Genomic DNA, 13,873 nt, shown 5'->3' with positions numbered 1-13,873 from the left:
CATTTTACAGCAGAGAGAGAGAGAATTTCGAACTCCGTCTGTGTTTATTCCAGATGTGATTTATGTGTGTGCTGTACAATTTTGTATGTTACAGTCTTGCAGTGACTTTGCTGTGAAGTCACCAAGAAAATGCTATAAATAAACCAAGATTTGTCATTCATCTAGTCGAATTATTGCTACATTCTTACTAACCATAATAAAAATAATGATAAATAACTTCTGAAATTTAGAGTTTATATTAGAAAAGATAACTTACTTTTTAGCATTGAAAATGATTTCAAACAACATTGTATTTGAAGGTTCTCAGAAATCTTGGGTGCTGCCATGTATTGTTGTTCATTGAAGAAAAAAGAAATGGATTCCAACAATTTTATTTCAAAACAGGTGGAAAAAAAAAGGAAAAATTGGTGTCTTCAGGTTGCGACCACTGCCCTTCCAAGGGTTACCGTATTTTCGAGAGTAAGCGCTGCATCGTAATGTATGCTCAAAGAAAAGAAAAATTTAATGTATGTGCCTCACCCAACGTTAAACAACATAAAAGCACAGTAAAGAAAGCTGGAATGAAATGCAAATAACAGAAAAAAATTAATTATCAATATTGTTTTTAAATAATGTTAACAAAATATTTTTAAATCCTCGTCTTGCATGTTTTGCCTTCGCCATCCCTCTATCCGCCATCCCATTCAATGTTTAATTTCTTCGATCTACAGCAGCAAACACATCTCTTGTCAATGCCAAACTCTCTGGCTGCAGGACAATTCGAAATTGCTTTTGCTTCTGTTATTGCCTCTAACTTAAAAGCTGCATTATAACTTTTCAATTGCTTGGGAACCATTTCAAAAGCAACTCAGTAAAGAAAAGATAAACTAAGAACGCATGAACAACAGCAAAAGATACAACGATGTGAGCTAGGAAATGGAGAAACTAGTTTCCAGTTAGGTTGCTTGACCACTCCGAGCAACCACTTTCATGAGAGGGGTAAATCCCCTTTACAAATTTGAAACCTCTATCCTGCTTTCCTACTAGTACTTTTGCTAACAATGCTCCTCTCCCTGACCCAATGTCCCTCCTTTGCTCCGATGTTGCTTGCTCGCCCACGTGATTCAGTGTTTCTATTCGGTGAAACACGTGCAATCGCCGACTCAACTCCCTTCCCCCCTTTCTGCTTCACTTGTTGCCTAAGGTCGTAGGATGTCACAAAATGAAAGGAAACAATGTGGTATCATCTATTGGCAGCATTTTCAACTTTTTTGTAACACTTGAAATTTTTTTTAACTTGGGAGGGGGGGGGGAGTATTCACTCTATCTGCTGTACCTGTTATGTGGTTCATACCAAGGTTTTAAAAAAAAAATTTGCATACACCGCCGCACTAATTCCCGAAAATACGGCAATAGATTCCACTGAAAATTATCTATTTTCTTCTTATGATACTGACAATTATCTTGCTGACACAATGTAAAATTAGTTTTGACAGGGTGAAATCCATGCCGAGTTATTTTTATTTATAGTTAGTGACACTGAAAGTTATGAAATTCATGATCTTGCCTTCGTAATAAATGTTCTGTAATATCTTGTTCTAATACCATTGATTAATGAAAGCAATTTTATGGTAGCTTCATTCTATCTAACTTTTCTTAATGATCTCATGAAGGAAATATTCTTTGTTGATAGCAAAATGTTCAATTAGCAGGATTATATTTATGACACACCGAACAGTATCACCTCATCACCGACTAGTCTTTTTTTGCTAGATGTAGCATCTGTGAGCATAATTAAATGGTCATGGTTGTGTTGTATGTTTGTATATGCTAATTTTTAATTAATATTTTAGGTTGATAAAATCAATACTGTAACTACTCATGGTAATTCTATGATTCAAGAACAGTCAACTCTCATGCCAGTTGAAATGAATGGAGAATGTGATGTGATATGGGTTACAGAGCTTGAAAGGTAACTTTTCTTATTTATACTACTATTATAAAGAGAGAGAGAGAGCGGGTGTTTGTATGTTTGGTTTTGTATGTATGTTCGAGATCATCTCCTCAACCATTGCAACTATTGGAAAAATTCTTTCACTCTGTGAAAGGTGCATTCTTACTGAGTGACATAGGCTATAAATTATACATATATGTACTTATACTAATTTTTTGAACCAATAGTTTGTCTTTGCCACCAGTTTATATTTCGTACTGTTTTATTGTTATAAACAAAAAACAATCTCCTATTGTCTCGCACCCACAGTGACCAAACAGTCAAAGGTTCTGTTATGTTGTTGCAGTTGTACTGCAACACCATAACAGACTACTACTACTATGTTGAGGGATGGAAATATGTGACAGAGTAAAAGATCACAATACTGGCATATGAACTGCACAAACCATTGTATGTATTTGAAGCTGCTGAGGTTAAGGTAAATAGCAAGGTCTTTTAGTCTTGGAAATTGCAAGCTATTTTGAGTTGCAGGATGTTTATGCATCAAAATTGGTTTAAATGAATTATAATTGAGATTTGCATCGAGTAAATTAGTATTTGAGTTCAAGTAGATAGACAATATTAATCCATGTTTCCAAAAGTTGCAATTTTGAATGCATTTTGGGCTATCCTTTTTTTTGGCCACTAGAGGGCGCCTGTGATGCAGGGAGTGTTATTTGCTGCTAATTTGATAAGTGTTTTCTTACTATAATTTTTCATTAGTACTGTCTAGTTTTAGGTTTTTTTACTTCACTTTATCATGTAATTTAGTTTTATTGTGTTTTGGGGGCTCATTTTTGCTGTTATTGTATTCTTGAAGTGTTTTTGCATTTTTTGGAGTTAAGCCTAACATGTGGTGATCTCCTGGTTTTTGATCTTGTGTGCTTTATTGGGTGTAGCAACTCTGTTTATTTACTGCTGCTTTTAGTATTTATTCTGTGTTTTTTTTTTTTTTTTTTTTTTTTTGCATTTTTTTCTGTTTTGCCTTTTGGAACATATTCACTGAGTAGAAATGGGTGTTATATGCATTATGAAAGAGGTAAAGAGTGGGAAGGGGGACAGGTGGATCTCTTGTGATTTATGTCATATGTTCTGCCTGTATAAGGGGGAAAATGAGTCTGTTTTTGAGGAGGATTATATTTGCACTAAATGTGCTGAACTCTCAGACTTAAGACTTAAGATGCTAGTTTTGGAAGCCCAGTTAGCATTAGGGTGTAGGCCAGTTGTAGAGGGTATAAATGTTCCAGAGATTCAGGGGGAAGTTTCAAATGAGGAGTTAGATTGGGAAACTAAGGGTGTAATTTTGGGGGACTCTATGGTAAGGGAGGTGGGTAACACAGTTGGGAGAGTAAAGCGTAAGGTGGCTAGGTGTTGTTTACCAGGGGCTCGGGTAAAAGACGTTAATATGGTTGCTGAAAAGAAGGGAGTATTGAATAAGGAGGACATGGTTACTTTGTGGGTGGGAACAAATGATGTAGGCCACAGTAAAAATTAGGAGTTTTCTAGGGAATGGGAATCCCTGTTGGATAAAGCAACCAGCTTTTCGACGAATGTCCAAGTGGTTGATTTGCTTCCCAGGTATGGAGTGCATAGGAGCTGGCTAAATCAACGTGCGAGGTGTATGAACTTGCTACTGAAGTCAATTTGCGAAAAGCGCAGTATCAGGTTCATTGATGTATGGAGTCATTGTAAACAGGATTGGATTGCTAGGGATGGCCTGCATCTGAGCTCTACAGGGGTCAAAATGGTTAGTGGATTAATTTTAAGGGCTTCGGAGTCAAAAAACTAAGTTGGAATGGGGGGCATGGTTCAAGCATCAGGTATCGAGAGAATGAAATTTTTTTGGGTATTGCTAGAAATGGAAATAAAGTGACGAACAAGAGTAGTAATGTTAAAAATTGTAATTTAGGAAATTTCAGGGTGTTAAATAAAAGCAACTTAGGCATGCTTAAAGTTTTCTATACCAATGCTCGCAGTATTAGGAACAAGATGGATGAATTGAAAAGCATAGTTATGGATGAGAAGTTGGATGTTATTGGAATTACAGAGACATGGGCTACCGAATCTGATGCAGAGTTATTACATATTGCTGGGTATAATTTGTTCAGACAGGATAGAGTAGGTAAAAGAGGTGGTGGGGTTTTATTTTATGTTAGAGACAATTTTATTTGCAATGAATTGGTCATAAATGATAAGCCTACTGATATTGATATGGTTTGGCTGGAGTTGATGAGCAGTAAGGGCAAAAAGCTACGCTTTGGAAACATTTATAGGCCACCTAATTCAAACCAGGGACAAGATGAACAGATGTACCGTATTATTAGTGACATATCCAGTAAGGGATTCGTTATCATAATGGGGGATTTCAATTTTCCGGGTATTGATTGGAATAATTTTTACCCTGGTAATGGCAAAGAAGAGGAATTTTTAAAAGTAATTGGTGACTGTTTCTTAGATCAAGTTGTAACTCAGGGAACTCGAGAGGAGGCGATTTTGGATCTAGTTTTTTGTGACATAGGTAGTTTTGTCCAGGGGTTGAGTGTAGGGGAGCATATTGGAGATAGTGATCATAACAGCATTAGGTTCCGGGTTAAATTTGAAGTGTGCAAAGATAATAATTTTAGGTTTGTGCCCAATTTCAGAAACACTGATTTTGTTGCACTTAGGCAGAGCTTGAAAGAGGTTTTTTCATCAGGGTTGGAAAATAGCGACGTAGATCAGCAGTGGACGGAATTTAAGGATAAACTTGCTAAAACCGTTGGGGACTATGTTCCATTTAGGAGAAAAGGTGTTAGTACCAAAATTTGGCCCATGTGGTTCTCCAGGGAGACTAAAGAAGCTCTTAATTATAAGCAAGCCACTTTTCGTAAGTTTAAAGAAACTGGTCAGAGTGCGGAGAGGCTCCAGTATGGTAAGGCAAGGCGAAATTTTAAGTATTTGGTAAGGATTCAGAAAAGGGAATTGGAGCAAAGGCTGGCAGATGACATTGATGGGAACCCTAAGAGGTTTTTTGCTTACGCTAATTCTGGGAAAGCTCGAAACAGTCAAATTGGGCCTTTGGTTGATGAGTATGGAAATTTAATCCAAAACGATAGGGATATTGCAAATGTTCTAAATAACTTTTTTTCCAGTGTGTTTAACGATAACTGTATCTCAACAGTTGACACTAACAAGACACAAGCTATTATACAGCTTGAGGATTTTGTATTTTCCAGGGAGGAGGTATTATTTCATTTGAAAAAGATTAAAGCAACTAAAGCTCCGGGACCAGATAATATTTATCCAAAAATTTTAGTTGAATGTGCAGAGGAATTAGTGGATGTTATTTTGAATATTTTCAATGCTTCTTATAACTCGGGGACGGTGCCAGAGGACTGGAAGCTGGCTAACATAACGCCACTCTTCAAGAAGGGGTCTAAAGGTATTGCTGGGAATTATAGACCTGTAAGTTTGACTTCAGTGATTTGTAAGATTTTCGAAACTTTGATCAAAATTAAGATCATGATGTTCTTAGAGACTAATAGTCTGTTGACTAGTTTGCAGTATGGTTTCAGGAAAGGTAAATCCTGTACTACCAATTTATTGCATTTCTACGACAAGGTTACCTCAGCTTTAGATAACAAAAAATGTGTGGATGTTGTTTATATTGATTTTCAAAAAGCTTTTGACAAGGTACCGCATGTTGCTCTTCTCAGCAAGTTAGCTGACATTGGAATAGGAGGAAAAACTTTACTTTGGGTTAGAAATTGGCTTACTGGTAGGAAGCAAAGAGTAGTTGTGAGAGGAAATCATTCTAATTGGAGCGATGTTTTAAGTGGGGTTCCTCAGGGATCAGTTTTAGGGCCTCTTTTGTTTATTATATTTATGAATGACATCAATGAAAATATTTCTGGAAGTATGAATTGTTTTGCTGACGATGTAAAAGTTATGGGGATTGTCGAAAATGAAGAACAAGTAAAACAGCTGCAAGAGGATTTAGATCATATTACTAAGTGGGCAGATAAATGGGGTATGGCAGTTAATGTAGGGAAATGTCAAGTGCTACACTTAGGTCATGGAAATAAGCGAATGAGATATCGTTTACAGGTTTCAGTCATAAATCAGGCAGAAAATGTTATGGATCTGGGTGTCTTTATAAATCAGGACTTCAAGTTTAGTCAACAGTGCAGTATTGCTAGTAACAAAGCCAACAAAATGCTTGGGTTCATCAATAGATCTATTTCAAACAAATCTAAGAAAGTTCTTCTGCCTTTATATAGGAGTTTAGTAAGACCTCATTTGGAGTATGCTGTTCAGTTTTGGTCGCCTTATCTGAAGAAAGATATTTTTGTATTGGAAAGGGTTCAAAGAAGGGTAACTAAATTAGTAAGGGGACTCTCAGATTTAGATTATGATACCAGACTTAATAGGCTTAACATGTATAGCCTGGAGCAAAGGAGAGTCAGAGGGGACATGATTCAGTTATTTAAATTTATCAAAATGAAAGATGTAAATGGATTAAATTTTTGCGGGAAAAGCAGGACAAGGGGTCATTGTTTTAAGCTATTTAAATCTCAGGCTAACTTGGAAATCAGGAAAAACTACTACTTTAGCAGGGTCGTGGGCACTTGGAATAGCTTACCGGAAGAGGCGGTAATGAGCAAGGGAGTGGATAGCTTTAAGAGGGCCATTGATCTTCATTGGGGACTAATTAATTGACTAGGACCAGCCTAGCTGGGCCCAGAGCCTGTTGCTGGTCGTCACATTTGTATTTGTATTTTTATCCATACTAATATTATAAAGAGAGAGAGGATTTTGTATGTTTATATGTTCCCGGTAATCTCCGAAACCACTGAGCCTATTTAAAAAATTCCTTCACTACATGAAAGGTGCATTCTTACTGAGTTACATAGGCTATAAATTATGCATTTATGTCTTACTACGAATTTTTAAAACTAATAAGTTATCTTTGCTACCAGTACTTTCGTTCTATTTTGTTCTTATATACCTAAAAACAAATTCTAATTGAATATTTATCTCTGGTTGAAAAATTCTCTTCGAGCAATATGCTGAGGAAGAGATGAGGAATAACGTTGTCAGCTAAAGAACTATCAAAAGCTTTATCTGAATGTGAGGCCGTGTTTCTAAAAGTTGCAATTTTACATACATTCTTCAGGTATTATATGCATACGAAAATCAAAATAAAAACATCTGCAAAAGAATTCACTTAAGTTGTATTTAGTTTTGAAAGTTCTTAAGTCAAAGAGTAATTGAACATAGTTTCCGTTCACTTAAAGTTAAGAGTTAAAACATTAACGAACAAAGAACATTCAATATATGAAAGAAATTACCAAAGAAGAGGAAAAAGGACATAAAAACAATTTCAAGGATTATTCTTCATGATGAACGTATCTAAGCGTATAAAACGAAATAGTAGGTTACAAATATCCCATCCAAAAGAAATGGCAAAAGCAAAAAAGTGAAAAAAAAAGCAAGTTTTTTCGACGAAAACGATTGAACAAAATCCCGGGATTGAGAAAAACTCTTCTCAATCAAGAATATTTCATATTCATCCTACTTACTAATCGGATTTTTTTTCATTTAAGAACTTTTTTTTGAAAACATTCGTGGTTCTTAGGACTTTTAGAGGAATATACCCTTTGAAGCTAACCTTACTTTATGCATACAGCTTTCAAACTCCGATCCTAAACTCAGATAATTTTTTGTAACAATTTTTCTATAAAATCAACTTTTTGCTCTTTTTACTTTTTGGCAAACATTTGAAAAATATCTGTGCGATGACACATTGCAAGGAGAGTGTAAAACAGACAGAACCCCCCCCCCCCAGAAAAGGCCATGATTGTATGAAGCAAGACTCAATGGGGGAGGTTTGTTTGCCAGTGCCACAGGGAATCAACAAAAACAATTATGTAACAAGATAGATACATGATTACAACTTACTGAATAAGTATGTTTCTGATCACTCAACCAAATTTGTAACCGATCAGCGACTCGCCTATGATACCAGAACGCAAAGTAATGTTTATCGACGTACTCCGTGGAACTGAAAAACGTTAAATAAATTTACCACTGGCCAAGATCAACAAGCACAATAAGGATGTGTGTGCAAGGTTTTTATAAACTAAATTGCCGCAATTTTACTTTATTACTGACTGCTCTAGATTTAAACTACTTTAAATGTATCTTTAATCAAACTATTCCATTGGTTCCCTAGATGAACGCTTGTAGTTATACTTCAAGCTCGTTTAAAGTCATCTCCTTTTAGGATCTCTGTACGATCTCTGTATCTTAAGAACACTTGTAAAAGCCCTTATTTATTCTATTAAAATTAAAGGTGGTATTCCAATAACTTCATTGTGAAACTTTGATTTGTTCTATGAATACAATGGAAATGGAACCCCGAAGTAAAATCAATATGGACTAATATGCTTTAAAGTATTATTCTTATTGAACCAGCAGCAGGTCTGTCAGCTCATATTCCTCGAATTCCCATGGTCCTTGCACATTTCCATTTCCAATATAAGTAATTGCATTTTCCAATGAAAATTTGTTATGCCATCACCATCGTCAAAACTGAAGGTCAAATGTACAATTATTAGCATTACGACGTTACATTTAGGAAGATTTATATTGTTCTCAGGGAAGAAAAGATTAGTATACCTTGATTAGGAAATGAATTGAATCCATTTCTTTTAAAACCTCATAAAAACGGAACAAAAAATGTTGCATGTCATGATATTTTAAAACAAAAAAATCTGCATAATATTTATTTAAGACAGATAATTTTTCAACCTGAACAAGTTCAGGACGGGCCTCTAGTTTATATTATAAATGAATTCACAAAAATGATTGATCTGTATTTAAGGTGAAAAACTCCTCAACAAATAAGTTTTAGTGCTTTGTTGTTTATTTTGATAAATGAGTTCATATCTCTTTTAAGTTGAAATAATAATAATAAAGGGCATGTTTTTTTGCATGATCTTTGTTTTTGTTAGGGATTGGCAGTTAAATTAAAATAAATAGATATAGATAAGAAAGTAGATATGCATAGATCGTATAGACGGATCAATAAATATAAAGGTCAATATAGGTAAATGGTCAGTAAGAGATAGATAAGCCTGTCTTTAAGGAACTTCAACAGAGGTCCAAGGCCCCCCCCCCCACTCACAAATTTGAAAAAATAATGCATAAAAGTGCACATGATCCTTGTTATTATCCAACAAAATGTGCATTAAAAGTACACCTTTTGCCCCCCCCTCCCCTCAATTTAAAACAACAGTACTGGAAGATATATATTGCTTGATACTGCCGCCAAATTATCTAAGCAGCCGCCGAAGACTGCAATCTTGGCATGAAAAGGTGAATGACAAGTAAGCCAAACAGCCGCCGTAGGCGGCTGCTTAAATAGAAAGACAAATGGCGTAAAAAGGCAAACCAGCTGGTCACCGCAAGTGGCTAATATTATATACACTGGATACATAGGAGAGGGTGGCAGGAATGTTTGCATGAGTGTTCTGTAATGGTAACCTGTATATAACAATATTATTTTTAGGTACCATCAGTATCATTATAGGCTGGTTTTACTGTATTCATTCACACGTTGATATTATTCCTTAAACATGATCATCTATGATTTTCTGTAGACAAAATCGCTTCTTTTGCTTCAGTTAAACTGAACAAAGGCTGATAATGTACTTGTTTAAGAATTTTTAATAAACAAAATTACTTAGACTTTGCTCCTTCCAGAATTTACTCAAATTAAATATGTACACTACTGGACTAAAGTATTGCAAGTGTGAGAAGTCTTAACATTTTTTGTCAAAATATTTAATTGGTTTAAAAACAAAATATGATTCTTTTATTGAACCCAAGAAATTATTTAATTTCATAAAAAAATATATACAGGGTGTGGCAAAAACAACCTGGACAAGCAGTTTTTCATTCAACTTCATTGAAAATAAATTAACTAAACACAACCAATAGTAATATGAGTAGACCGTAAGTAATCAATAAATTTTATTGTTTCCAAACTGGCTGCCGTCTACAGTTATACAGAAGCGCAACCGCTTATTGAAATTTTGAGCCTTCGGTCTCAAGTCTTTTACCTTAATTTATCCCTTTTCCGCCCAAGAAATTGTTTTAGAGATTCCAAACTTTTGTGTAAGTTGGGGAAGACCTGGACTCCAAAATAAGCCATACACTGGGTACTTGATTAAAGAAAACCCTAGACTCTAAAATAGGCCATACACATCCATGGGATTGAGGTCTAACGAGTAGGGTACCCACTCGACAGACATCATATCAGGAAAATTCATCTTTCGCTTGTTGGCTTGCACTCTTGTCTTATGGAAGAGTAAGCTGGTGCTGAGTTTCTAAAAGGAATGCGAAAGTGCTTATTGGCTCACAGAAGTAAAACAGCTTCTAAATTGTCCCTCTGGTATACTTTTTGACTCATTTTACCGCCCTCATACACAAAAACTAGATATTTTTTTGCCACCTGTGCAAATTCCGCCACACACTAAGACCAAATTTGGATTTTGGTGGTGTTCAGCATTTGTCAAGATGCATGGAGTGTCTACAGACCAAATCCTATCGTTCTGAGAGTTATGAGCTGGTTGAATGTTAAAGAGCTGCTCATCAGTGAAAGTAATCTCTCCCCACTGTTGACTTGCAGCCCGTGTCAAAAGCTTTTGGCATCTTTGGAGCAGCATAAGTTTGTTTTCTTCAGAAAAGGCTGAACTTTTTAGAACTTGTAAAGCTTCTGTCCGACCTCTGTTTTTGCCCTTAGCCCAGATCAGACACATATTCCCGTTTCACCAATGACCTCTCTCGTGGAAATTGAGGATTTCATTGAACTAGCTTTTTGTTGGCCAAACAATTAACAAAAGTGTTCATTGTACATTTTTGTACACTTTCTGGACATTGACTATCATTTTCAGGCTCTTTGAAATGGCACATTGCATTAAACACTGTTTCCCGAGGTATGTCAAGCAAACCAATTGTCGATCTCCTTGGTTAAACAGCTTTAAAATAGCAGATATTTTGCTTGACATTGAAAAAATGCCAAAAAACAAAACATAAACCAGGAGGTTGATTATAAATTCATTTCTAACCGAAGTGAGAGACAAAAAAAAAAAAATAAAAATAAACACATTCATGAGAAAGAAATTTGCTTACTTCCATTTGAGGCAGTGAGAAGCAAAGGGATGCAAGTGGAGTATTTTAAGTTTCGAGTAACGGTAGTTTTTCATTGATTTTTTTTTCTAAATCATGCTGTACAGCAGCACCTACCAGGGCTACTCGTACAATGTCTTGCCCCAAGACAGAGGAGAGGTTCACCTAGCATTTGTACTGGTTATCTCCAAATTTTTAATTTTGCCACTTGTATCCTTTTGCTTCTCATTTCCTCATTTGATGATGCAAACTTTGTCCAAGTTTTTTTGCTTCACCCTGTAGTATAAAAATAAATTTTCAGGAGGTCACAAATTGGAAAGCATTTTGCCTCCCCCCTAAAAGAATTTAATAAATATTAAATTTTAGTTACGCTGAACTGAAAAAAATAATAAATCAATTGAACCAAAAAGCATTGTTTTTGGGCTGCCTTTTGTTGATTATAGTAGTTGCACTTATTGGTATGAAAGCCACGAGGTTTTACAACTTCCCTTATTTCTTGGTACCAAATTTCACTAATTGCTTCCTTAAAATTCTTCCCTACATTTGCACTCTAAAAAATCAGTTGAATTTTAAAAATACTATTTTTGGTGACTTTTCTTGAAAAAATGATAGACTTCTCAAACTTGCAAAACATTTGGCCAGTACTATATAGTGATTACTTCAATGTACTATAAATCACGTTTAATTGCTTTCTAGAATCTTTGGATTTCCTCTTCATTATACAGATACTGGTAATCTGAGCATTACAACAAGGAGAGAGCTTTTAGGGCGATCATGGAGTGTACCAGTGATTAAAAATATTCTTCGACCACTCAGACATTTTTTTCAATGCAAAAAAAGCTTTTATATGTAATATTATTTTGAATCGAATATCTCTAATATTTTTCTAAGAATTTGCTATTTTTTAAGCAGTTTATGCTTTGAAACTTAATTTTGTTTGTAGTTATGCAGCTTTTTTTTTATGTGGAAACATTCCCCTATATTTTCTCAACTATTTTTTTAAATGTCAGAGGTGATTAAAGTCCAGTTGTACACTGGAACTCTGGTATTTTCTGGGTTGTATGCTGGAACTCTGGAATTACAGTATTTCAGAACAAGTAATCTGGTTTTTCCAGTAAGAGCTTTCAAAATTTATCCAGACATTGTCAAATATTCCGCTTTTGCATCTCAATTTGTTCATTCGTTTTTAATGTGCATTTGAAAATAGCTTTATTTTTTTTACTCAGTAAGCGAGTAATCCATTTTCCAGTTTCTTTATATTGTTTATTTGTATGCTTGTCAAATTTTGTACATCACCAATATTGCTTTAGTATAGAGAGAAAATTTTGATGTTCTATCCTCCAGAAAAAATATTTCATATGTGTTTTGCAGTTTCGTAAAAAATTTCATATACATTTGTATACCTGAGCAAAAGCCACTATCACCCTTGAAATTCATGGTAATGAAGTTAGTATTTTGTAATAAATTGTGTGCATGTTTCTTTTTCCCTTTCTTTCCAGAAACTAAAAAAGTACTTCATTACCCACACTATAATCATTACACTTGATATCTTATAATGAATACATGCTTCTCTTAAAAAGAAAATCAATACTTCAATGAGCTAGAATTTTTTCTGTCCAATTAGCTCTGACCTTAATAGATGATGAAGATTATATTTCAGTCATTAAATTTCTTTTCATAGGAATTGTCATTTCCTTAACTGCTATAGTAGCATTGTTTTATTATAATTGTTTTTAAAACTCTTGAACTTATATTAATAAAAGCTCTTGCTTTTATTGCAAAATGGTTTTGCTATAACTTAGAAAGTTCCAAGAACACTAATTAAAACTCATCCTAAAAATTATTTTCTAGTCAAAACAATCATAAAAAATATATTCTAGTCAATTTTTTTTTCTTTAAATCAGTACATTTTTCCCTTTTCTCTTGTCATAGAAGTGTCATTATTTAATAATTTTTAAAGACTTAAACAATAATAATAAACTTGGCATATTTTTTTCTCATAATCTTTAATTTTCTTTTTTAAGTTATGAGGTTTTAAGAAATTACATTAAAAAAAAGTTGTTGTATTTAAATAATTTCTTTATTTTTGTAAAATTGTGATTGTATTAAAGAGATGTTATGAAAATAAAATAAAAGATATATATTTTACATACTTCAACTGTGTCATTTATTAAGATTATTTATTGCATTTATTTTCTACATAAAGAGTTGCAAATTGCTGAATGCTTTTGATATTTTTATGGATGTAAAGATTTTTTTCCCATGATTCACAAGTCAATCCATGTTTTAATTGTATACACCAAGAAATGAAGCTGCGTACAGCTAAAACATAGTACAGTGTGATTATAAAATCCTGCACTGATAAATGAAAGTTTATTTAAGAAAAATACTACTGAGCCAATCCAGAACAGTAAGAAACAGAAGCAGAAAAAAAAAACCTCTACCCCAGAAATAGTTTCAAGCTGAAGACTTTAAAAAGGTCACTAGACTATGTTTAACTAAGTTGAGGTAGAAGAGGTGTGTAAGTGAATTGCCTCCAAAAACTTTTTAAATCAAAATCCTAGAAATGTTAGTAGAAAAGAGTGGAGATTAGGACAATAGTCCCCGAAAATTTCCAAAATTTTACACCAAAAGCGCAGCTGTAGTTCTCTTTGGTCTGGTCAAGGGGGTCATGATCCTTTCTGGCTTTTGGCAGGGCCATGCATGGGGGGGTGAGAGCGGGGGAGA

General features: G+C 34.5%; 1 protein-coding gene across 1 annotated transcript in view; it reads left to right on the top strand.

Moving 5' to 3' along the window:
* Positions 1 to 12,330, top strand: part of LOC129219031 (DNA (cytosine-5)-methyltransferase 3B-like) — a 91,839-nt gene extending 79,509 nt beyond the window's left edge. Inside the window, exons 11-12 of the mRNA XM_054853351.1 lie at positions 1,833 to 1,951; positions 11,843 to 12,330. Of these exons, the coding sequence (XP_054709326.1) occupies positions 1,833 to 1,951; positions 11,843 to 11,999 (276 nt within the window). The 3' untranslated portion in view covers positions 12,000 to 12,330. The remainder of the gene's footprint in view (positions 1 to 1,832; positions 1,952 to 11,842) is intronic.
* Positions 12,331 to 13,873: the final 1,543 nt, after the last annotated feature.

This window comes from Uloborus diversus, chromosome 3 (assembly GCF_026930045.1).
Source record: "Uloborus diversus isolate 005 chromosome 3, Udiv.v.3.1, whole genome shotgun sequence".
Taxonomy (NCBI): Eukaryota; Metazoa; Arthropoda; class Arachnida; order Araneae; family Uloboridae; genus Uloborus; species Uloborus diversus.
This window is presented reverse-complemented; position numbering and strand designations above follow the sequence as displayed.